This window comes from Gracilinanus agilis, chromosome 4 (assembly GCF_016433145.1).
Source record: "Gracilinanus agilis isolate LMUSP501 chromosome 4, AgileGrace, whole genome shotgun sequence".
Lineage (NCBI taxonomy): Eukaryota > Metazoa > Chordata > Mammalia > Didelphimorphia > Didelphidae > Gracilinanus > Gracilinanus agilis.
In genome coordinates, this window is record NC_058133.1 from 166,151,229 (window position 1) to 166,176,497 (window position 25,269).

Here is a 25,269-nt window from a genome sequence, read left to right on the forward strand (position 1 = left end):
TGTTTGTGTCAAGCCTGAATCCACATTTTCACCAAAGAGATCAGTCTAGAAATCAACACAGGCAAAACCAGATAGATGAAGAATGCCCAGATTATGACATGAAACTGGATATTAATCTGATAATACTTGTAATTTGGTGGATAGGCATTACAGATGGTCAATGGCTTGGACCCAGAACTGGGATCAAAGAATGGCAAATTCCATTCCAGTTCAGGAAATTGTGATGTGTTTACAATGATTTCAAGCCGTTCTTTGACATAAAAACCCATTTTTGTCTGCACTGTTATTCTGTCTTCTCTTTAGCTATTAATTGGAGAATGGTAGCATCTCTGAAAAATTAGAATAGTAGGTGACAGAAAGGGCAATGGAGAGACTCACGGGGGGAGGGGGGAGAAACAAGCTGCATTATATTACCAACTATGATTTTAAGGAAGTTGTTAAGGGTAATGCAGTTAGGGCAAAAGATGGATAGCTCACCAGCTGTGTGACCCTGGGCAAGTCACTTGACCCCCATTGCCTACCCTTACCACTCTTCCACCAAGGAACTAATACACAGAAGTTAAGGGTTTAAAAATATATAAAAAACAAACAAACAAAAAAAGATGGATAGCTCAGATACTGTTCTGGAACCCACTAAGACCTAGAAGAAGACCTCTGGCATGTGAGGTAGATACTCTATGAAGGATTTATGGGACCATATGGATAAGAATCATGTGAGATAAGAATTAGATGAGAGATGGCTTGCACAGTGAAGAAAATAGCCACTTCAGTGAGATAAAGGACCCATGAAAGTATCATCATCATCATCAGTTAATTGCTCTTATTCTACAACAGCAACCACCAGGCTTGGCTTTTGTCATTCCTTGACAAACTGGGGGCTCCAGATACTCTTCTGTCACTTAAAAAACAAATGTCAATTTGCTACTGACAACAATGCAATGATCTGGGGCAACTCTGAGGGACTTATGAGAAAGAATGCTATCCAGGGGCAGCTGGGTAGCTCAGTGGATTGAGAGTCAGGCCTAGAGATGGGAGGTTCTAGGTTCAAATCTGGCCTCAGACACTTCCCAGCTGTGTGACCCTGGGCAAGTCACTTGACCCCCATTGCNACAAAAATATTTATATCCATGATTTTTATGGTGGCAAAAATTTGGAAAATGAGTGGGTGTCCCTTGATTGGGGAATGATTGGACGAACTGTGGTATCTGTTGGTGATGGAATACTATTGTGCTGAAAGGAATAATGAACTGGAGGAATTCCATGTGAACTGGAAAAACCTCCAGGAATTGATACAGAGCGAAAGGAGCAGAACCAGGAGAACGTTGTACACAAAGACTGATACATTATGGCACAATTGAATGTAATAGACTTTTCTACTAGCAGCAATGCAATGATCCAGGACAATCTAGGGGAACTTATGAGAAAGAATACTAGCCACATCCAGAGAAAGAACTGTGGGTGTAGAAATGCAGGAGAAAACTATATGATCAATCACGTGGTTTGATGGGGATATGATTGGGGTTTTGGCATTAAAAGATCATTCTATTGCAAATATGGATAACATGAAAATAGGTTTTGAACATATATATATATATATATGTATGTATGTATGTATAACCCAGTGGAATCGATTGTCAACTCCAGGAGGGGTGAGAGATGAGGGGAGGTAGAAAAACATGAATTGTGTAATCATAGAAAAAATGTAAAAATATAAATAAGTAAACAAAAATTAAAAACAAACGCCAATTTTTTCCATAAGTGGCAATGCCAGGTGATAGAGTGGGTAGATTATGAGACTTGGAGTTGGGAAGAACTGAGTTCAAATCTTATCTCAGGTACTTATTGGCCCTGGACAAGTCACTAGGCCTCTTTGTGACTCATTTTCCTCATCTGTGTAATGGGAATAATAATGGCACCTATCCCATAGAGTTGTTGTGAGGATCAAATGTGGTAAAATAGGGGGCAGCTGAGTAGCTCAGTGGATTGAGAGCCAGGCCTAGAAACAGGAGGTCCTAGGTTCAAATCCAGCCTCAGACACTTCCCAGTTGTGTGACCCTGGGCAAGTCACTTGACCCCCATTGCCTACCCTTACCAATCTTCCACCTATAAGTCAATACACAGAAGTTAAGGGTTTAAAATAAAAAAAAATGTGGTAAAATACATAAAACAATCTTTAAAGTGCTGTATTAATGCTAGCTGTTATTATTCTATTATTATAAACTGCCCTGCCCCTTTTATACTCACTCCCCAATACAATACCTTGATACCAATATTAATGTCAAATAGTTTTTTTATTGCCTGTTTTCCTCTTGAGGGCACTTAGACCAATGCCCCCATGCTGGGAACCCATCCATCCCCACACATTCCACTTTATACATAGCTGGGTCTTGTCCTTTAAAGAGTAAGGGAAGACCAGACCTCCAAAGGCAGAGCTTCCCCTATGGAAGTGGAGAGGAAGGGCTGAGGGTTGGGGGGCAGTTGACAGAGGCACTTGGAGACTGACTGTTGTAACTAGGGAAGTGTGACTCCAGCGAGAACAGGGAGGTCCCGGTGGCAGTGCAGCAGGAAAGGCTTGATTGGCCCCTTTCCTTAGCAGCTTGACAGGGGCAATGAGGTCACTTCTGGTCCACCAGGACTTCTGGTCAATTCCTGCTGGTCCCTATTCATGATATTACTCCCTGCTCTAAGGCCACCCTGGCTACAATGTCACATCCGGTGACTCCAAGGGGGAATACTAAGAAAAGCACCAAAGAAGGAGCTGCCTATAGGGTAGAGGTGTTGATGATGGGGGAGTGATTGAGATGAGGGGTCCCTGCCCTGAACCACATGTTCGAGGCCCTGCCCCGACAGGAGAGAGGGAGGGAGGGAAGGAGAGAGGGAAGAAGAGAGTAGGTGGAACCTAGGTGTCCTGGGGCCTGGTACAGGGGTCAGCAGTGTCCACCTGTTCCCCGGCATCCTCCAGCCCTCCTAGCTGCCTGTCGCTCCTTCAGAGCTGTCCTCCGGAGCTGGGCTCGAGGCTGAGGAGGAGAAACACATTTCTGCTGGGATCTTTTCCTCAACTTTCCTCTCTACCCTTGGCCCACCCAGTCTAACTCTGAAGCTGAGAGAAACCCAGATTCCCGGAACTAAAAGGGACCCAGAGGCCATTGAGGCTATTATTATATAAACCTGTCCAGGAATCTCTTTTACCACAGTTTGACAAGAGGTCATCCAAGGTCTTAAATAATGAGGAATCCATCATCTTATGGAGCAGCAGCTGTTGTCATTGCTATTATTATTGTTGTTCCACAACCCTGCACATACTTGAAAATAACTATCATAGCCTCCATGAGTCTCCCCTTCTTCCCAATCTATCCTGCTGTGGCATGGTGCCTGACCACCTCTGGCCCTTGATCTCTGGCCCCTTTACATAACCTCTACTTGGCTGTTCTGGCCCAGTGGAATATCCTACTTCTTACCAAACTCTTCTGGACTCAAGTACTCACGGGTCGTTTAGGCACACAGGAAATCTGAGGGTGCTCCCACTGGCCATTCTCAAGGCACCGGATCAGGGGAGAATTACGCTGGGCCAGCCCTTCCTGGCAGTGATAGCGCAGCACAGAGTCCACTTCATAGCGGGACCTTGGTCGGCCAAAGACCAGGGCCAAGGGTAGCTCTGGGGGTGGTCCACAAGACACTAGGAGAAAGAGATTGTGAGAGACAATCAGGGAGGGGAAGTCCCAGATGGTGCCAGTTGTGGCTCCTACAGCAAGAACATCTGCTAGACACATACCTTAGGCCTTTTGGCTCCAACTGGAACCAAAATTACATTGATTGATAATCAATTCTCCCTCTTTTCCCTTCCTGGGTGAGGGTTGCCAGCTCAGTGCAAACAGGATCCCAAGGTTAATACATACCTATTTATGTAGCATCAGGACTTTGTTTTATAGTTACCTACTGGGCAATAAATCATTCTTCTGCCCCCAGTTCTAGCCCCTCACCCTGGTATCCCCCAAAATACTCCTTTCCTCCCATCTGCCCCAGCTTTTTTCACCTCTTCCCCAGTGTCTTTCAATCCTCTCCTGTCTCCCCAATGTTTCCCAGCTCCCTGCCTTTCTCCTCCAGTGCCCCCTGTCTCCTTGACCTTCTTCCCCATTGTTTCTGGTGCTTCTCCTCGAAGTTCTGTCCCCTCCCTGTCAGTTCTTCTCCTCCTGGTCTCTCCTCACCCAGACCCATCTTGCAAGTGTAGGATAGGTGGTAGTTGCAGGGAACATCACTCCACTGTCCCTGGTCATGCCAGACCATAACCACACAGTTTTCTCCAGACAGGAAGTAGCTGTCAGGCTGCCCTGGGTTCCAGTTCTCATAAAGCTAAAGAAGGGAAGATAAAAAGAGAACATCTGAAGGAGAAAAGTAAGAGTTAGGGCACATGGAGGAAGAAGGCCAATAGTTTGGAAGCTTTGGGGGAGGGCAGATAAGATAAGACTTAGGGGGACTTAGGGACACTGAGGGAGAATGGTGGTGTCTGGGAAGACACTAGGAGATAGGGGAAGGGGCTTTGGGGGCACTGAAGGAGAAAACTAGGGACTAGGGGAACAAGGGAGAAAGGTGGGAGTTTGAGGGGGGACACTTAAGAGTAGAAAAGGCTGAGAGGAAACCAGTATGTGCATATGAAAACATTGTCCTCCTCTCACCAAAGGAACTCCATCTGACCACAGGAAATCTCCCTCAATGGTTCTGTCATTCAGCCCAATCCACTGGTATTCTCTGTATCGATCTGGGGAAGAAGAGATGGGGTATAGGGAGAGATTTTAAGAATGAAGTCTGTAATGTGTCCCCAGACCAGCAGAGGGCTCCATTTCCCCAGTGGAATAGTATACTACATTTACCACTAGGGTAAGTTCTTTCTGAAGTCTCTTTTCCATCCCTTCTGCTGCCCTCTTCTCACTTTTCCCAATGTGGAAGTGAGACCCAGCCAAAGGCAAGTGGGAAAATGATGATAGTTGAAGTTTTGGAATCAAGGATGCAAAAATGAAGTTGTAGAACTACCCAGAGCAAGAAAAGATAGGGGGTAATGAATTGGCCCTAGAAAAAGAAGGAAACTTTTAAACAAAGCCAAGAATTCTGGGAGAAAAGCTGGAATATGAGTGAGATAAGGAAGACTAGATGACAGGAGAGGTTGAGGGAGCTACAATCAATAAATTTGGGAGGCTGAGGCTTCATCTCAGCTCTAAATCTATTATCTTATGGACCACTTTCCCATAGATTAAAATATAAAGTATCTCTTTTCTGGTACGTCTTCTAAGCCACAGGAAAGCTGTTTATATAGTCACAGGTTTAGAGGATGGGAGGGACCTTAGAGAAAAACAACCCCTTCATTTTACAGATTTTGGAAAACAAGGTATAGAGAGTTTGTAACTTGCCCAAAGTCATACTGGTGGTGACAGAATTGGGGCTTGAACTAGGTCCTCTGCAAAATTTTGTTCTTTTTCCACTGTTTGCAACACCATATTGTATCTTAAAACACCTAGTTTCTCATCCTGTTAGTCTGTTATCCAAGAGGAAAGAGAGGAGAACATATTTATAGGGAGTGATGGAAGATGAGGAACAAGACAATAGCATAGGTATCTTAGATCTGGGCTCTTTTCTCCTCTCCCAGAATGTGGCATCAGAGGGAACAAGGCTTAGAGATCAGGGACAAGTTCTGATGACTAGAAGGCAGAGAGAAGGAGAAGTACAAACAAGCAAGTATGATAAAAAAAAAAATAGAGAGTTCCTGATTCACTTTGGGGAAAGAGGGTGGAGGAGGAAAAAGAGGAGAGAGAGACCAGGAAGAGGACCACCAGAAAATGATTTGGTGAGGTAATCAGAAAAGTATGATTCAAATAATGGATATAAGAAAAACATAGATCAAAGGATTTAGAGTTGTAAGGGATTTTTGAGATCATGTAGTCCCACCTTTTTTTTTTTTTTTTTTTTTTTTTTTTTTTTGCAGGGGAAACAGAGGTATCTCAAGGACAATCATGGTAAGTAGAAGAGATAGAAATGAAACCAGGTCCTATGATAGTGATGGTAAACCTTTTATAGAAGGAGTGCTGAGCCCTGCCCCACCCCGCCTCCCAGACTAAGTGCCATGCATGTCTCCCTTCACTTTCCAAGGTGCTGAAAACTAAAATGTGGCCCTGAAGCCCTAACAGCCAGCCAGGCTATATCAGGAACCCTGTGCTTCACACACACTGAGCCTGGCCACAATATTGGACCACAGCTCTAAGGTTCAGCCCTGGCTTAGAGCTATGGATCAATTGAAATGAACCAAAATGCATTAATTCAGTGGCTCCCCAAAGTTCACCCTGGGCCCTTCAACCCTCCCCACAGGGACCCAGCTCACTGTTGATGAAGTTCTGTTCCTCAGGAGTGCTGATGCTCGCTAGGTGGGCCCCGTGAAGCCGGCACTGAGTCTCAGCCTCTTCCCAGCTCCTCCGAGTTGAAAAATGCTTGTAGCAAGAGCCCTGGAAGGCATCCCAGCCAGAACTGCAGGATCGGAGGCCTGAGGCAGAAAAGGGTTCTAGGTCAAGTGCAAGGAAAGGAAGTTCTTGAGATCTCTTGATCATACTGGTCAGGAAGGCTCAGTTCAAACTACCATCTCCACAAAACCTTTCCTTATTTTCTTGGGAGTTATAAAAACATTCTTAAAACTCAAAGTCTGGGGGCAGCTGGGTAGCTCAGTGGATTGAGAGCTAGACCTAGAGATGGGAGGTCCTAGGTTCAAATCTAGCCTCAGACACTTCCCAGATGTGTGACCCTGGGCAAGTCACTTGACCCTCATTGCCTACCCTTACCACTCTTCTGCCTTGGAGCCAATACACGGTATTGATTCTAAGATGGAAGGTAAGGGCTTAAAAAATAAATAAATAAATAAATAAACAAACAAACAAACAAATAAATAAATAAAAAACTCAAAGGCTCAGTGGATAGAGAGCCAATCCGAGATATGGGAGATCCTGGGTTCAAATCTGACCTCAGATACTTCCTAGCTGTGTGATCCTGGGTAAGTCAGTTAATTTCAAATACCTATGCCTTACCATTTTTTTTTACCTTAGAACTGATACCCAGTATTGATTCTAAGACAGAAGATAAGGATTTAAAAAAACTCAAGGTCCTAACCTTTCTCAGGAAAACAGGTGAGAGAAATGGGGAAGTTAGCAAAGGCATGGTGGCAGGAGTAAAAAGAGTAGGTATCTGATTACCTCAGATGACAGTGAGTGAAATTCCATCCTTGAACTTTTTTTGGAATACTTTTTCTGTATTTCTTTTTATCTTTTAATTGCATTGGATTATAATCTACTTGAGAATAGGGACTGTTTTTTGCCTCTTTTTATATGCTCAGTGCTCTGCACAATGCCTGCCATATAGTAGCTGCTTAAAAAATGTTTATTGATTGATATCCATCACATTGTACTTTACAGTATACTTGTGTGTGTGTGTGTGTGTGTGTGTGTGTGTGTGTGTGTGTGTGCTGTATAATAGTACAACATAAGCTCCTTAACATCGAGGACCATTTTTTTCATCTTTGTATCATCAGGGCCCAGCTGCCAGGGCTATAGGGCACATTGCCAACTAATCAATTTAACACAATTCAACAACAGCATTTATTTAGTGCTTACTACAAAGCACTGTGCTGGGGGTTGGGAGCACAGATGTTTGTTGAGGTGATATGAATTGAGGCAGTGACAGAGTTAGTCTAAGGACTAGAGGAAATAGGAGTCAGAGGTACCAGGGAAGAAAGGGGGAACAGGGACACACTTTGAAGTTCTCAAACCCCTTTCTGTCTCCAGCCTTGACCCTTGGTTTGTCTTCCCCAACCTCCAAGGTGGGACAGGTCTCCCTCTTCTTATATTGTGGGAATTTGAGGCCTGAATGAGTTTGGAATTAAAATTCTTCACCCTAGGGTGCTTAGTATTGATTCCCTTACTCTCCTAGAAGCTTCTAATACAAGCTTGGGGAGGGGGTTATAAACCACTCCTGACTAGACCCCCCCCAGATAAGTTTCCTGAGCCCTCATTTATCTGCCCCTTTACAGCTCCACTCACCAATCTCGCATAAATTCCCCCCATATCCAGGTAGACATAGGCAGTGGACACCATCACCCTCTTCATAGCATGTCCCCCCATTGTGACAGGGGCTGGGAACACAGTCACCTGCAAGGGGCAGAGACATGAGACATGGTGCTCGTGGCCCTAGGAATTTAGGCATCTATGGGAGATCTCAAAACACATATGAAATCCATCCCAGAGTAGGGCCTTGGCCATAGCCAACCCTCCTCTCTGTCCAGTGGGCTCATTTTTCTTCCTCCAACCCCACTCCTTAATTCCCCACCCCAGTCCCTCAACCAATATAAGGTTGGAAAGGGTTTAATCCAACTGAGACCCTAATTCTGTCCTATTTCCATGGAGAACAGGGCTAGGCAGTGGACGGAGCTATAGAAAAGGGGCATTTATTCTTCCCAACACTAACTTTCTAGAAGGGACAAGTTAGAAAACCCTGTAGGTCCCCCTAGTCTTCCATGTTCCCAGGTATTACAGTTCACACATACACTGAACCTGGGATTTTATGTTGTAAGTACCAGGTGGCTAAAGGTGGGAAGAATAGCAGACAGAGTGTCAGATGAGAAATCTGACTTCCCCCTTTGCCTGCTTATAGAATCAGTCTCCTCTGGAGGCCACTAGAAGCAGGAATTCTCAAATATTATTTCTATTCCATCCTTTTCCTTCTCAATATTGCTGGACACCTGACTCTTTTTTTATTTTCCAGGATTCCTCTTCATACTCTTCACTCCTGCTAGATGAACTTGCCCTTGGCCTCCTTTCATATCACAGCTCTTTCTCTGGGTCTTCTGTTACAAAAGACTACATGTCTTCCTTTTCCTCTAGTTCCCCTCCTTCCCAACACTTTTCCATATTCCCTTCCCCTAAAAAGCCTTCCCAGCCATCACTGCCACCCTCAACCCAATCCTATCTCTTCCCCAAGGTGACATCTCCCAAGGTGATTGGCATGACCATGGCTCTAGTCTCTGTACCTGGTGGAAGAAGCCTGGGGATTTCATCTCCCCCATCAAAGTAGGAGCTTCCTGAGGGCAGGGATTCTATTTTCCCTGAGATTGGTAACTTTTTGAGGGTTGGCAGTGTCTCCCTCAGCAAACTGTTGACTTCCTAAGTGTAGAAGCCAGTCTTCTTCCTTCTTCTGGATCCTTCCCACCCTTCCCAGACCAGGGTTCTACTCATAGGGTTCTCATGACAGAAATATAGGGTGAAGATAACTGAGTGGCCAAGATACAAGTGAACAGAAATTATTTTTCACAGAAGATCTCAAAGCATCTTTTTTTAGAGAAGATATGCAGAAGACCAGTGAACTGGCAGTGATGAATGGGGTATCCAAGGCAAGGTTAATGGAGAGTGGACAAGGCAAGGGGTTCCTTATCAAACGGATGGGCAAAAGATGATCCCACTTCCAGTGGTTCAGGAATCTGTGTTCAGAAAGCCTTGTCCCCACTGACTCGATGCCTGTCTTTAGGGAAGCTGAGTAAAAGTGATGCTGATGACATCAGGAATAATCTAGTTCATATATTCTAGAGTTATTAAAGGTTTTCAATAGCCCCATGAGGAAGGTATTATAATTATCCTTAAATCCATTTTTAAAAATGGGAAAACTGAGGTCCTAAATCTAAAAATTCAAGTCTCAGCTTTGTCCTCTTCCATCTGTGTGACTTTGGATAAGATACAAGTCCTTTCTGAGACTGTTCTCTCATCTGTAAAATGGTGAAAATCACTACTTCTCTACCTATATCCTAAGGATTTTATGAAGAAAGTGTTTTGTAAATTCTAAAGTGGTATAGAAATGTGAGATATTAAGTGATATTTCAAAGGTCATATTGTTAATGGATATGACCTAGAGTTAGAACCAGAGCTCTTTTTACTGCATTATATCATCCTTCTAGACCACTGGAGAATATGTGACATTTGGGCTAATTATTTCCCCTCCTTGAACCTCAGTTTCCTCAACTGTACACAAAAGGGTTAGCCTAGATAATTCCTCTTATCCATTCTAATTATAAATTTATAATCTTTCTCCAGTTTCTAACAATCCCTGTCTCACCTGCTGCAGTCTCAGTCACTTCTTAATGTTCCAAAACTACTACAATGTGGAATATTATGTCCTCTGCAAGGGAGTTTAAGCTCACAAAGGTTAGGATCAGCAGAACCCTACCATGTTCATGGTTGGAGTGAATATAGAGGAAATATCCAATATTGCATTTATGAGTTCTCTAGCCTAAAGATAAAGGGGATGAGGATGAAGAGAAGGCAGAGTTGGTTCAAATCACTTTCCTGGAACCCCAAGGCTAGTTTTGGAAGAAAGATTCAGCTCATCTGGTCCCATAACCTTTATCTTCCTTCTACTAATCCACTGTAGTGGTTTTTCCCAAGATGGTCCTTGTTGCCCCCCTGGAGGGGATGGTTATTTCTTATATTAACTCTTAAGCACCAGGTAAGGTAAAGGTTGTGACAGGATGACCCTTGCTTACTATAGCAATACTTCAACACGGCTCCCTTTCCCACAGAGAGTCTTCAGATAACTCAGTCTGTCTCCATCCCCCATTTCTAGGAAGATTTTCCTCATCTCTCAAAGTGATCTGGGTCCCACATCATCTGGTTCCTCTACTTTGATTCTGTCTCTTATCCATTAAAGACTTGAAACACATCTATCTCTTCCATCTTTCCTACTCTTCTAGTCTTCTGTTCCTGGTAATCTAAATTCCTGAGGGTAGAGAAATACTTCTTGTTACTTAATTATCATCCCTCTTGCTGCAATAGTAGCCTATGAAGCTTTTCCCCAGACATGATGTGGGCAAGGAACATAGAAAGAGCTTGAGGGGATAGTTCTATGCCCTCTTCCCCCTAAAAAAAGCAGGAATCATCATGAATAGAAAGAGGGAGAAAGCCTGAAATCAGAGAGAATTCCAGGGTCTAAAGTAGAAAAGGTATACAAATCCATACCTGGTCCAACTTCACCCCTGTACTTTTGAAGAGATCAGAAAGCAGGGTAATTAACATAATACCTTTTCATTCTATGCATTTGGGTGGTGGAGAGTGTTCTCCTTTCCCTTTTATTCCAGTTTCCCAAGTCTTTCCTTCCCCCACAGTTCCAGTTCCTGTTCCCTCAGGGGCAACCCCCATATTCTTTGTACTTCCATAAGCCAACTGAGTGCCTTGAATTCCCTATGGGTTAGGAAGAAGGCACAAACCCACCAAATTGTGAGAAGAGTTATTAGTGATAGGGACTGGGGTAGGACAGATGGAAAGTTCAGGAGAGAAATAAAATGCTGGTTAGAATAGGAGGTTCTGTTATGGTTTAAGGCTCTAATGTTGGCTCTCCCCAGAGGTGCAGAGAAAGCTCTCTCCTGTGGCATTGTCTCTTCAAAGAGGAAGAGTGCCCTAACTCATTTTTATACCTAGATTGGAATGGCATAAATCATTGGGAGATAGAAATATCCCTACCACCACCACCACTACATCTGCCAACCTTTACTGATTTCTCCCCACTGGGAATGAGGGAGCATGCTCCTCTGCTTCTTTCCCCTCACCACACACATCCCCAGACTGGTAATAAATCCTCTTGGGTAGTGGAAAAGGTCAGAGACTTAAAAGGGCCAAGTGAGATACAGTTAGTGTAGACATGGCCTGGGGTGGGGTAGGAATGGAATAGTGGTGAAGAAAATGAGAACACAGCATGAGGGGTTAGAGCATGGACCTGGGGCAAAGGCAAAGAGGCTGAAGAGATCAAAGGAGAAACAGGAGAAAAAAGACAATCAAAGACAGCCACAGAGAGCAATGGAGCCAGAGGCAGAGGCAGAAAAATAGAGACAGAAAAACAGAGTATTTCATAGAGCAGAGGAGACAAAAAAGCAGAGATGGAGAGAGGCCGTGACAGATAGAGTGACAGAAAAAAGCACAGACTAAAGGAAAGGACAGAAACAGAGAAGCAGACAGAGGGCAGAAAGAGAGAGACAGGAGTTAAGAGTGGGACAAAGACAGAGCCAAAGTCAGACAGGCAAAAAGATAGAGACAAGAAAGAATTAATTCTTCAGAGAAACAGGAGAAGCAGATTGGGGAAAATGGAGACAGAGGGACCCGGAGTTTGGTTATAAAGTGGTTTTAATTGAGATTTATTTCCGAGGCTTGTTTTCCATGAAACAGTCATAAAAATACTTCACAGAAGTAGTGTTCAATTAAGGCTCCTTGGGGGAAGGGTTTATTCCCTGGGACTGAGATGGGATTCCAATCCAAAGGCTTCCCTGATATCATCCAGAATGGGACACACAGATGAAAGAAAGGTAGTGGGAGTATACAGAGAGGGAGGAATGAAAGACAGGAAAGAAGGCAATGAATTGGGAGACAGGAGGAGAAATGATGCTCAAACTGACTGAGGAGAGAAAGGAGGGCTGAAGGACAGGAGCAGAGGTCACTGACAAGAAGGGAAGGTAGGATTTACATAGGGAGGAGGTTTTGGACAAAAGGAGGATTCCAGAAAGGAAGATCCAGGAAAGTCAGAGGGGATAAACTATTGGGGACCTGGAGAAATGACAAGAAAGTCTCAGAGGAAGACAGGAGGGGAGCCACAGAGGGAGTAGGAGTGCATAAAGCCTGGAGTGAGGAAGAGAATTACAAGGAGGGGTTATGGAAAAGAGGTATGCTGCCCTTGGGGTGACACGGATTTTAGAGTGGAAGGATGAGGACAGAAGAGGAGTCACAGGGCCAAGGGCAGGTGGAAGTAGGGTCACAGGAAACTATGGCAATGGTAATGGAAGGGAGTTACAGAGGAATACTGGAGAATGGGGGTGGGTGGAAATAGTCACTGGCTGGGAGACTGCAGATGGGTTTGGGCAAAGGGTAGGTTAAAGGATAGCATGGCCTGCAGCTCCGAGCAACAGAAGGAAGAGGGAGACAGAGGAGTGGGTTGGATTACCTGGTGAGGGGGCTGCAGCCCCCGCAGCTCCCAGGCCTGCGCTCTCAGTGGGTAGCGCTGGCTGGGCCCTGACGGAGGTTTCCACAGGTGCTGTCCTTCCCAGAGCCTCTTCAGGGGGGGCTACCCTGTCCCCTGCCCCCTCTTTCCCCTCCACTCCTGGTAGTGTCCCAGTTGCTGGAGACAGCCCGGGTGCCTCTTCAGAGCTCCCCACTTCATCACTTTCTGCATGGGGGACCCAGGGAGGAGTGCCCCCAGACAGCTCCGGTACCCCGACCTCTTCTTCATCTTCTTCTTCAGTACTGACAGGCATAGAGGGCGGCGGGGATGCTTGGCTACCCTCCCCGTGAGCAATAGCCCCAAGGGTTGGTAGGGCCTCAGTGAATTGCCCCCTGACTCTTGGATGCTTGGGTCCCTCTGGCTGCCGCCCAGGAGGAGGCATGGAGCCATGATGCACAGACACCTGGGCCACCAGAGGAGCCTCGGACAGCCTCTCCTCGCGCGGAGGCTCAGTGAAGAGAGAGCCATTCTCTATGGCTACTTCCCGGATCTCACTTAGTATCTGAGAAGGAGCTTCGTCTTCCACTTCCTCCTCCTTCTCTCCCTCCTCTTGCCCCTCCTCATCCTCTTCCTCTATTACCTTCTCGTCTTCCTCCTGCTCCTCCTCCTCAGAAGACCGCATGGGCGGGGTAACTGACTGGTCTCCATCTTCAGAACAAATGAAAGCAATATCAGTACCACGGACAGCATCTAGGGCCGATTGAGGAAAACGAGACCCAGGGAGTTCTAGGGACCCAGGGACAGGAGTGTGGGCTAGGGAAGAGAATTGTGGGACATAAGGGGGAGGGGCTTTGGAGACATTGGATTGGGAAAGGGAGGGGGGGCATCTGAGCAGAGAGTCTGGAAGCCGAGGGTTCTCAGGGGAGAGGGGAAGGATGGGGAGGGGAGGGTGGACACTGGAATAGTGAACTGTTGGACCTTGGAGGAGAGGGTAGTGGTTGAGAGACATTGAAGAAATTGAAAGACGTTTGGGGGACCTTGAACTTGAGGTGAGGTGATGAGGAGGCAACTGGTACATGAGTAAATATGACTTTCTCTTCCTTTCTCCAATTCAGCACTTTCTATGGTGGAGGGGAAAAGGAAGAGGTGCCAAAGGAGGGAAGCCTCTCCTTTCCAGACAATATCTTCTTAGGTTAAGAATCCTCAAACCCTTCCAAACTGGACCCATATAAGCTGTTTGTCTCTGTCCAAGTATACCATCTTATCAGTAGGGAGGCTGGAGACTGGGGAGGGCGGGTAGAGATGCTGGAAAAGCATTCTGGAAGAGACAAACTCTAATTTTTGAGTAGGGAGACACAAGAGATATTGCTCAGTCTCAAGTTTGGCCAAAGGAGCAGTTGTGTGGCACAGATGAAATAGTAGGGATGGGTGCACCTCAAGAGCATTCTGTTGATCATTGTTCTAGTTCCTATACCATCTTTACCCTTTCATCCTTTTGCAACTTGCAAGGCATAAAGATTTACCTAAAAATATCTTGGGGGCCTCTTCAGGGTCTTCTGGGGTAGAGCTGATCCCCCTGTTGTCCTCTGAAATGGGGACAGAGTAGATTGCTCCTCGAGACTCACTCTGTGTGGCCTCCTGAAGTAGCTGAAGTTCTTGAAGGGTCTCTGTCACTGTGACAATGGTCTCCAGCCCATCTGAGGCTGGGTAGGGGTTCCTCGGGGAGATAGAGGAATGAGCAGGGTCTGTAGTTGGAAGGAGAGTGAGGAGGATCATTATGTAGCAATCAGGGGTTTGGACAGGTGGGCTGGATAGGTATTTCCTCCATCTTTAGCTATCCTGGGCCCTGATACAGAGGTATCCCAGAACATAGTTGGTCCTGACATGTATGGAGCAATTGATAAAAATCTATTTGAGTTGAACTGAGAAAGTGTGCAAAAGTTATTTTTGGACTATGGAATTCTATTGTATTGTATATGAAGTGAACACATGGGTTAGTGAACCAGGTAGTTTTGATGAAATGGAGAGAGTCCTAGATTAGGAATCAGAGAATTTAGGTTTGAATCATGGCTATACCATCTTGGACAGGCCATATCCCCTCTCTAACATAAAGAAAGAGCCCTACTGAACCATATTTCCTGAAAGAATTGATTGAGAGGAAATAGATATTATTACAGCAGGAGAGATAGTAGTAAGATTACAAAGAGAAGTTTCCAAAAGTCAGAACTTGAGGCAAACTTGGAGTTGAAGAATAAAGGTAGAAACAGATTCTCTTAGGAATCTGGAAAAATAAAATTCTCCTTCCCCCATGGAATGGGCTAAGAATAAGGGAGTAAGTACAGTTGGGTATAGAGGAAGTGAAAAAGATGTAAATATCCCAAGCGAATGATAACATGCCCACCTCAACTGCTCTTCAGTAAGTACCTCTCTCACTGGAAGAACCAGAGAGGCTGGAAATGAATCATTTTACACTCAGGAGAAGGGAACAAGGGGAAGGAGAAAACCAGTGAAGTGAGATTAGAAAAAAAAAGCTATGAAAAGAAAGACTTTATCATCCCTGCCCTCATCCTGACCCTTAGACCATTTCCCTGACCAGCCAGGCAAGACAGGGACAGCATGTCTCCTCACCACCTGCTTAGCTCCACTCCAAACTTGATACCTCCCTCTCTTGGCTTTGTCCTTTCTTTTCTCTGCTCTTCACCTTCACAGAATTGTTCCTTCAACCTTGGGACAGCTTTCTTTCTTCCTCATTATCCAACCCATCCATCCTTCCCCCACTTCCCTTATCAACTCTGCTTCATACTCATCTTCCTCAAGAGAGACTTCCTTGGTTGATCCCTGTCAACCAGGGCTCTACTCCTGAAAATTCTTCCCCATCCTTACAATACAGGATCAGCTGCCCTTATTTTTAGCCCTGTGTCTGTGTCTGTATTCTAAGGGTACCTCTTGTCTCCATCAGGCTGAGGGCCCAGCAGGTGAAGGGACTATCTGTGTCTCCCCATTTAACCCAGTGTTCCTTGAGAACAGAGACTTCTATCATCAGGATTGGGGATTCCATAAGGTCGGAGGCCTTTTCTCTCATCAGATGGGGAAACAGAGAGAATGACTTCTAAGGCTTCCTCTAATTCTCCCTCATTGCTGCCCCAGACTAGTGATGGGCAAACTACAGCCCACAGGCCAGATGTGGCCACCTGAAATGTTCTATCTGGCCACTCAACATTATTCCTAATTTGACAAATACAGTGAGTAGGATACAATACAATGAAACTTCGAAAGAGTTGCCTTAGAAACAGACTGAGAGATGAGCATTTCCTTTCCTTTGGCCTCCTGTTTAAAAAGTTTGCCCATCACTGCCCTAGACTATAAACAGGAGAGCTAAGGGAGAGGAAATGAGGGGCTAAAAGAAAACTAAGATCTCTTCAGTATTGCTTTTCCACAAAACAATTTGCCCTAGGACTATCTGTTACATTTCCTTCTCCTTGACTTTGGTCATATAGGATCTGTTCTCTGGTTGGAGTCCTTCCAAATCTATCCTGAGGTCATAGCCACTTGTCTCCTATCTGAACACTAAACTCCTCAAGTCTAGTCTTACAGGGGTCCTTAACTCTTTCATCTCCACCATTTTCTCAGTTTCTCCATGAAGAAAGAACCTTTATATTCTCTTGGTGAAAATAATTCCTGTTGCTTTCAGTTCCAGGCACCACATTTTAGAAAAGACATTGAGAACCTGGAGCAAGTCCAGAGAAGGCTGACTAAGCTGGTGATGGGCAATCATATAAGGAACTGGTAAAAGAAATAGCAATTTTTTTTTCTCTTGAAGCAGTGAAGCTTTAAGGAAGTCATCATTGAAATTTTTAAATATTCTGAGTTACCTTAGGAAGAAATATTACTGATTATGTATAGCTCCAGATCATAGAACTAGAACCAATGAGTATAAATATCAGAGTGGTAGATTTTGGTTTAATAGGAAGAACTGTCCAACAGTCAAGGTTGTCCAACAATGGACAGGGCTCCCCAAAGTGGAAATGAGCTTCCCATTCTTTAAAAGTGCTCAGACAGAAGCTGGATGATTACTTGTAAAGGATGTATAAAGAAGACTCTTTTTTTTAGCTTAAAAATTTCAATTACATAATAGTATTTCAACTCTAAATCGATATTGCTCTTTGTAAATTTAGATTCTAGAAGACATCAGTGTATTCTAGGAGCACTTAAGTTATATGTGACAAAAGTAAATGAAGGAGTGGGCAGGACTGGGATTCTGGACTAGGATATATGGTATCCTTTGTTGAATTTGCAGTATGTTAATCATTTCTGCTCTTACAAGTGGAAACATTTGGGATAGTCCAAAAGAGAGCAGGAACTTGGAAAAAGGAAGAAGTTGAGTTTTCACATACCTTGAGAGGGGGCCACTATAATACAAGGAAAACTAAGGTTGTTATAGAAGCCACTACGAAGTCCAGGCCTGATGGGAGACTAGAAAAAAATAGGTGAAGAAGACAAGCTCACCAAATGGTGGACCCAGATTTTCAACCAACTGGTAATGATGTTTCAGGGAAACCTTTTAGGTTTAGAGAAGAGATGTCTGGTGCAATAGAGAGGACAATGGATTAGGTATCCAGAGAGGAGTTCTAGTACCTCTTCTCCTACTTACTAGTTATGTGACCTTGAACAAATCATTAAAACACTTCCTGCCTCAGTTTCCTCCTCCATAAAGTTAGAGATCCAACTGTCTAGATGATCTAGAAGTTGTTTCTTAAGTGCATATACTGCTTCTTTTTAGTCTTTGTGTCCCTAGCACCTGGCAGAGTGTGTCCTTAGCAACTAGCCCATGTTAGGTACTTAATAAATACTTGTTACATTTAATTGAATACTAAATTTATGATTACTAAATTCACAATGAAAGCAATTTTTAAAATAATTTTAAAAAATTTTAAATAAAAAAGAATTCTAAGAACTCTTCTTCTAAGAAACTATTAATTTAGGGAACAGTTCAGAAAGGAAGTAGGACTTCTAGAGGTGAGAGCCATGAAGACTTCTAGGAAGGACAAAGGCAGATTTAAGGTTGGAGAAGGGCAGATAAAATCCCCTTCCCCAAAGTTAAGGGATCTTTGAGGTCAGATGAAGAAAATCCTTCTTCACTGGGAGACCAAGAACTAGGGCAGACCGAAAGGGTTCAGTGTCGATGCAGAGCAAGTGTTTGGCACAATCATGCTCACCGCCTGATGGAATGAGATGGAGGCAGGTTCTGGAAGGCAGTAAGAAGCCTATCCAACCAGCCCTAGAAGCCAGGCCAGTCCAAAGCTGCTGGTGGCTATGGATCTGGGTACCTCTGTTTAGCATTAGTAGGTCATCTAGCTCAGAAGTCTGAAAAGAGAGGAGAGAGGCAAGGACTAGGCCAGCCAAGCCAGAATAGGAGAGGAACAGTACTTTGCATTCAGCAAACACATTCTTTTCTAAGCTTGTGTAGTTTGTTTCGCTTGAATTTCCTAGTGGAAATTCCTTTTGAAAAAAATTCCAACCTTGTCTCAGCAATACTGAGAGAGAGACAGGGTCTTTCCCCATTTTTCTGGGGAAAAAAAGGCAGAGGGAACAATGTACAATGAAGATTATGGAACCAAACTAGCTCCAGGAGTACCAGATGGAACTGGGGCAATTGGAATCTGGGAGAGCAGGGGCAGAACAACTATATATGCCCTCCTGCCTAGAGCCATTCCCTTGATCTTCCCTCTCAAATTGACTGGAAGTCCATCCTCATTCTAAGTTCTGTTCTGCTTATTACATGACCAGATATGTTACAATCTCTCTGTTTCTCTCCTTCCCTTTTCTCTCCTAGGGGCCTCAGTGGACTCCTCTCATTTTCTGTCTCTCTGTGATTCTTTATCTCTGTCGTGTCTGAGTCTCTCTGTTCCTCTGCCTCTATATCTTTCTCTATTTCCATCTCGATCTTCCTTTGTGTTCCTCTGGATTGCCACTTCTCTTTCTATCTCTGCTTCCAACTCTTGTTCTGTTTCTCATTCTCTATGTCTCTGTGTATGTCTCTTCCTCTAGCTCTCTTTGCTTTGGTTTCTTCACTTGTTAGTGGGGTGGGTCAGTCTGTCTTTAGTTCTTCTATTCTGATTGGCTTTTCTTTTCAGCTCTCTATCTCATTGTATCTGTTTTTATGCTGCTCTCTTTATCTCCTACTGTTTTTTGAGCTTTTTTTCCTCAGTGTCTTTCTGTATCTCACTCTATTTTTTCATTCTAAGTCTTTCTGTTCTCCTGGGCCTCTATTTCGTTGTATGTGTGCTTGCCTAGATTTCTTATGCTCTATGCCTTTGCCTTTAGCTCTTTTTCTCATTCCCCAGGAGGTGTAAGACTCTTAGGTAAGGCTCACCTCTGAAGCAGTAGACATTGAAACGGCTTTGTGCATTAGGAAATCCAGTCTGGTTTGGAAAGAGAAAGAGGGTTTTAACCCCAGGAAGACCTCCCCCACAGCGCTGTCGGGGTGTGACAATGGGATAGCGCACACTGCCGTCTGCCAGCCACCCAGGGCTACACCGGTCCAGGCCTTCATCCCAAGCTGCATAAAGCTGGCCTGTTGTGGCAATCTCTGCTCCTCGTTCCCAGCAGTAAGCTCGTGCCTCTTCCAAGGTCAGCTTCTCTGGGGTGGAGCCCAGAAACAGCTCTCCTGCGATGGGCAGGGAGAGAAGATAAGGTTACTAAGAGGTAGTAAGTAGCCTGGGCAGGGAAGTCAGGATTTAAAGCTAGAAGGAGGTCTAGGACTGCCAATTCAATAGATGAGAAAATTGAGGTCCTCAGTGGGATAGTGACTTGTCCCACCTGATGCTGACAATTAGTTGGGATTTGAAGCCACTGACTCCATCTCCAGGTAGAAACCCAGCTTTTGAGCTGTCTCCATTACAGACTTAATTTAATGAGCAACCCTCAGCAAATCACTCATTCAACTTACTCTTCAATCTTTTCCATTAATAATATAGAATCAGTGAATTTAGAACTAGAAGGGCTTTGAGGACAATCTCCCTGTCTTCCATGGTCGGCAAAAAGTTATAATCACAGGGAGATGAGTCCTGGAGATAATTTTTTTAAACCCATACCTTCTGCCTTGGGGGCTAAGCAACAGAGGTTAAGTGACTTGCCCAGGGTCACACAGCTAGGAAGTGTCTAAGGCCAGATTTGAGATCATTTGTTCTAATCCCCTCATTTTATGAATGAGGAAACTCAAGTCCAGATAGAGATGGGATGGGTACCTAAAGTCTGGCTGTGCCAACATGAGAATTTTCCATTGGGCACAGGCCATTTTATTCTCTGAGGATTCTGAAAAGGGATCTTTGCCCACCCACAAACCCCTAATCACCATTTAGATCTTCAGCATAGCAGTAAACATCATAGAGGTCTTCTGGATCCACCATGCCATAGTTACGAACTCCAGGGAATCCATCCATGTCCCCATAACAGGCCTCTCGAGGAGTCTGGATGGGGTACCTGGGGAGGAAAAGAGGATCCAGGGTCAGTACACACATATGTATTGGTTTTGGGGGAGAGGGCAATCCCAGGCAACACACTTGTTCTGGGATAGGAACACTATTAACGCTTCCCAGTTTCCCTAAAGCCCATCCTCCCTCTCCATGGTCTAACGACTCCTCATCAGGCCTTGTCAGCCTCATATTCTCTTACCTTACAGTCTGGTCTGACAGCCATCCTGCATCACACTGCTCATAGCCACCCAGGTAAGCAGCATAGAGCTGCTCAGGGCTAGCAATTCGGGCCCCAATTCGGGCACAAGCCTCTTGTGCCCGGGAGAATGAAAAAGCATATCGGGCAGAGCCCTCTCGATACAAAAAGACGACCCCTAAAGGACAGAGAGAATCCTGAATCCAAGTGTTTAGCCCACTCCACCTCCATCACCTGCCTACCTACTATCCCACCCTATTTCAGAATCCAGTGATATAAAATTTGTAAATCCTTAGTACAGTGCCCAGCACATAGTAGGCACTTGTTCCCTCTCTCCTCTCCCCATTACTTATCACTCTTGGGAGACAAAAACTAAAGACTCTACTCATGTTACCCTATGGTGAGAAGAATTTAAGGTAAATCATAGGCAGAAATTCTTTTCTATCAAGGAAAGGAATAGAGGCAAAAATGTCCACCCTTTACCTTCACTCATTTCTTTGCCCCACTTCTTCTTGATCAAGATTTGAAACTTCCTAAGGGCAGTGACTTAGACTTTTTATACTTCCCCCACATCTCCCCATCCTACCAAGACAGGTTCCTACTCACAAGGTACCCAGGAGAGTGGATGTGGGGGAAGAAAGGGTTTGACGTTTGCATTTCTCACCTTTAACCTTGACTTCAACAGCATCACTGCCATCATCGATCCCATGCTGGACTTCACATCGATACAAGCCAGAGTCATTGGACCTCAGTTCACTCAGGACCAGTGAGACATCAGTGGTTGAGGCTGGATATCCAGGAAGAGCCACCCGGTACCTGTAGCCTTCACTGACCTTGACCTTGAGCCCACGGGCCACCAGCACCTCAGCCTCCCGACCCCCAGACAAGAAAGTCCATTTGACTCTGGGAGAGCCCAGAACAGCCCTGCGGCCTGGGGGAGGGGTAGGGGGAGGTGGCCTCAGGTAGGAGATGTGGCAGGGAATGGTAATGGAGCCCCCAAGGACCCCTCGAAGGGGTGAATCACCCCCAATGGACACCCGGAATGCTTGATCCTCTGTGATAGAAAGGAAGAAAAGGGAAGAGGATGATTTCTTTCATGATGTAACTGGTTCTCCCCTCCCCCAGTGTTCCCCAAGCTCTTCTCCCCACCAACAAATTTCAGTCCCTTTAGTTCTTCTCTAGCATCTCCCCATTCTCAACCCCTCACCCCAATCTCCTAAATACTTCCCAGTCATTACCTGAGCTGTCACCTGTGAAGGCCACAGATGAGGAAGTTGGGGCTTGGACCAAGGCAGTCAGGAGCAGCAGGAGCATCTGTGCCATGCCCAGGGCTGCTATTGGGAGGCAGGAGAAGCAGGTGGGAGGCTGGTCTAAACTGACGTCTAATTTGAGAGCCAACATTTCCCCTAATGGAGCCACCCTGAATATCATTTTCCCTCTGGCTCATATGTCCTTTTAAGAATGCTTCCACTCCAACATCAGAGTAGTGTAGTGGGAGAAGCATAAGACTTTGAGGCAGAATTCTCCAATTTAGATCTCAGTTCTACTACTTACCCCTGTGACCTTGGTTAGGTCACATCACTTCTGAAGGCCTTGGCTTCATCTATAAAATTGAAGGTTGGACTAGATGATCTTGAAGGTCCTTTCCAGTATTAAATCATATGATTTGAGGATCCTGTGATCATCCGGTTGTGGCTCCTCATTCCCATCTTCCCCTCTGACTCTCCAGGCTTCACTCTAAGGGCTTTGTGCTCCCTCTCTATCTACTCTCCTCTCACAACCCTTTTACTACCCTTTCATTCCTAATATTGGTAACCAAGGCTGCTGACTCCAAAGAAGGACTCTGGGGTTGAATCCAAGCCAGCTTCCCTAAAATACCCTCTTAACATTCTCTCCCCTCCTGTTTACATGAATTCTCTTCTTTCTTCCCAGACCTTGCCCCTGGGGACCCCACAACTCATCCTCTTTCCTCTCATCCTCCCCCTCTTGAACCCCTCCTCAAACCCCTCCCCCCATGACAACCTCTCCTTTTTCCCTGGCACTGGCTTTCTCACCAGATCTCCTCAGCTCAGGAACTGGCCTGGGACAAAGCCCCTCTCTCTGGTTGCCTGGCCCCCTTCCAGCGCTTCCCCCTTTCCAGGCTGCACCTTTTGTAAAGGGCTATTCTTCCTCCTCAGGGAGGGGGTTGGGCAGCTAAAGGGACATTGAGAAAGAAAAAGAAGAGACCACAGGGATTTCTATTGCCCAACTTAGAGGCCATGATAGATTGCCTAGCATCTTCCTCTAATTATTTCAAAGCTAGTATAGGAATAAACCCCTCACTCTAACCAGCTCTCCTCATGGGCTAGAAGGGAAGCTCAAAAAGGATTCTGATATCCAGAGAGCGAGAGGAGCGCTGGAGACACTAAGGGGAGAAGGAAAGGGAAAGAGGGGAAGAAGATCCATGTATTCAAGAACCCCTTTGCTCATAGGGGTCTTCATGCCATCAGGCCCTGGAGCTGAGATTCTTTAAACATTAAGTAGCTCTTATTTTTCAGAGAGGCAGAGAAGGACATCAGATCTAGAAACCTCATGTGGGCTTCTAGCTCCTACTGTCCCCCAGGTATTAGTCATAGTTTAAGGAAAAGTTTCAGGGAGCCTGCTATAGGAACAGGATAATGCATCAACAGGGAAGATGGAGATCCAGGAAGAATTTCTCCATGATCTTAGGAAGGCTAACACAAGGAGCAGAGAGCTAAAAGATGGAGTGACATCTCCTCCCCCTACTCTATTCCTTATCTCCATCCCTACCCCCAAGTTGAATCCAGGCCAGTTTTCCTAGAAACCCCTAGCATTGGAGGAGAAAAACATGACCAGGGAAACTGGATACCTGGGTCTTCTTGCTAACCTTGAAGAATCTCAGTCAGTGAGGACTCAAGGATACTTGGATATCCTGAGACATCTTACTCTCAAGAAACCTAGGAGATAAAATCTTTCAGGCCTTGTGGGGCATTGATAAAAAGCCATACCCAGTGCCCACTGGGCAATCCAGAGTTATCCTCCTTTCCCTTTGAGTTATGCCAGGGAAGTGTGCCAGGCCTGGGCATCCCCCCCTTGGCTAACTGTCTCACCCTAGTTTCGTTTTCTGATTCTTCCCTCTTCCCTCTGGGACTGGCATGGCTCCCCATATCTAGTTTCCTTTGCCAGGGGGCACAGAAACCCCCATTCCTGGCATTGCTTCCCCTTCCATGTCCCACAGACTACTGGGAGCCAGTCAGGCCTACATCCTGCAGTTGAGGGGGAGGCAGTAGAAGAAAAAAGAGAAAAAAACCCTGGCACCTGTGCCTTCTTTTCTCCTTGGTTTTAACAATTTCTCTTCTGTGGATCCTGGAAATTTCAAAGCACTTAGCTTATCTGATTTCATCCTCTTTGCCATCTCTCCTGGCCTCAGTCATAGTGACAGTGTCAGACACCTAAGCCTCATCTCTGCTTATGGATTTCTTCTCTTTGCTCCCAACTTCTGGAAAGAATCATTTCAACTCATCCAATCTCAGGGTCAAATCCAAAAAGCTTTCCCTATCACTGCTGTCTCCAGCCTTTTCTCTGTTCCAAAACATTTTGAAGATCATTCTTCCAGTCACATCTACTCTATCATGTCATTGGATGAGGGGTGTCAAGAGAGCCCAAAGGCCTTGGACCAATTCTTCTTATAATACTTAATATATTCCTATTACAATCCCCAGCTGCAAATGTATCCCCAATTCTCATGCTGTAAACCAGTGACTGGGGGGAAGGGAACAGAGGAAACTTTATATGTCTGAGAACCTAAGAATGGGTATAGTTTTGTCTGATTTTATGTAGGTTTATATGTCTCTCCCTTGATTTAGAATCAGACATGGGTTCAAATCCTGGACCTGACACTAAGCATGGATACACCCAAAGGCAACTCATTTCAATTCTGTGAACCTCTATTTCCTTATCTATAAAATGAGGCTAACAGTACTTGCATTGTATTGTATATATCACTGACTTGTAAGGAAAGTGCTTTATAGACCTTTAAAGGCAATGTGTGCTATTTATAAAAGAAATCATATGCTGGCACATGATTATTTGTTCCTTTGTATTCGTGAGTGCATTTCTAGATCTGCCTGTCCCTATGGATATTTGGGTATATGTCCATACCAATGTGGATCTCTTAGTATATGGGTTTCCCTGCTTTTATTCCAGTTATTCCAACTTCACATTCCTGGGGTGGGGAAGGGGGTGGAGGTTAGCCAAAGGGAAATGGAGGTGGGTGTATAGGGATAGAAAAAGATCTAGGTGAGGAAATATTTTCCCTTCCCCAGTCCCAAGGAGATATAGTCTCTGATTCCAGATTCCCCATCTCCCTCCCAGAAATCCTCTAAGTCAGAGACAGAGAGATCTGGACCTGGGGGAGGGGATGTCCTCCATTCAGGCAGCATCTTTTTCCTGCTCATCTGCCTCCTGAGTCCAAAGTACCTCTCCTCTAAATTTTTTAGGGAACTCCAACTAGAAGGGTTCCCATTTGATGATCTGACCGCCAGGTTCAGATTGACTCTCAACACCCCTCTTCGAAACATGTATCATTCAGAAGCCCCAACT

General features: G+C 45.1%; 1 protein-coding gene across 1 annotated transcript; it reads right to left on the minus strand.

The window, feature by feature from the left end:
• Positions 1 to 3,473: 3,473 nt before the first annotated feature.
• On the minus strand, positions 3,474 to 21,990 carry BCAN (brevican). The gene is made up of 12 exons (XM_044675034.1): positions 21,906 to 21,990; positions 21,332 to 21,721; positions 20,671 to 20,845; positions 20,351 to 20,478; positions 19,370 to 19,663; positions 14,520 to 14,741; positions 13,000 to 13,704; positions 8,070 to 8,177; positions 6,368 to 6,526; positions 4,674 to 4,756; positions 4,206 to 4,350; positions 3,474 to 3,676 (listed from the first exon to the last, which is right to left on the minus strand). Exons 1-12 carry the CDS (start codon positions 21,988 to 21,990, stop codon positions 3,474 to 3,476), a joined length of 2,697 nt encoding a protein of 898 aa, XP_044530969.1.
• Positions 21,991 to 25,269: the final 3,279 nt, after the last annotated feature.

Bases quoted from the DNA above. Each gene is read 5' to 3' on its own strand.
- BCAN (XM_044675034.1), bottom strand. From the start codon at position 21,990: ATGGCACAGATGCTCCTGCTGCTCCTGACTGCCTTGGTCCAAGCCCCA. The intron at 14,742-19,369 runs GTGAGCCTTACC...TTCCAACTACAG, and splicing joins CAATGTCTACTGCTTCAGAG to ACCCTGCTCATTCCTCTATC. The intron at 4,757-6,367 runs GTGAGCTGGGTC...CTTCTTCCCCAG, and splicing joins GGAACAGAACTTCATCAACA to ATCGATACAGAGAATACCAG.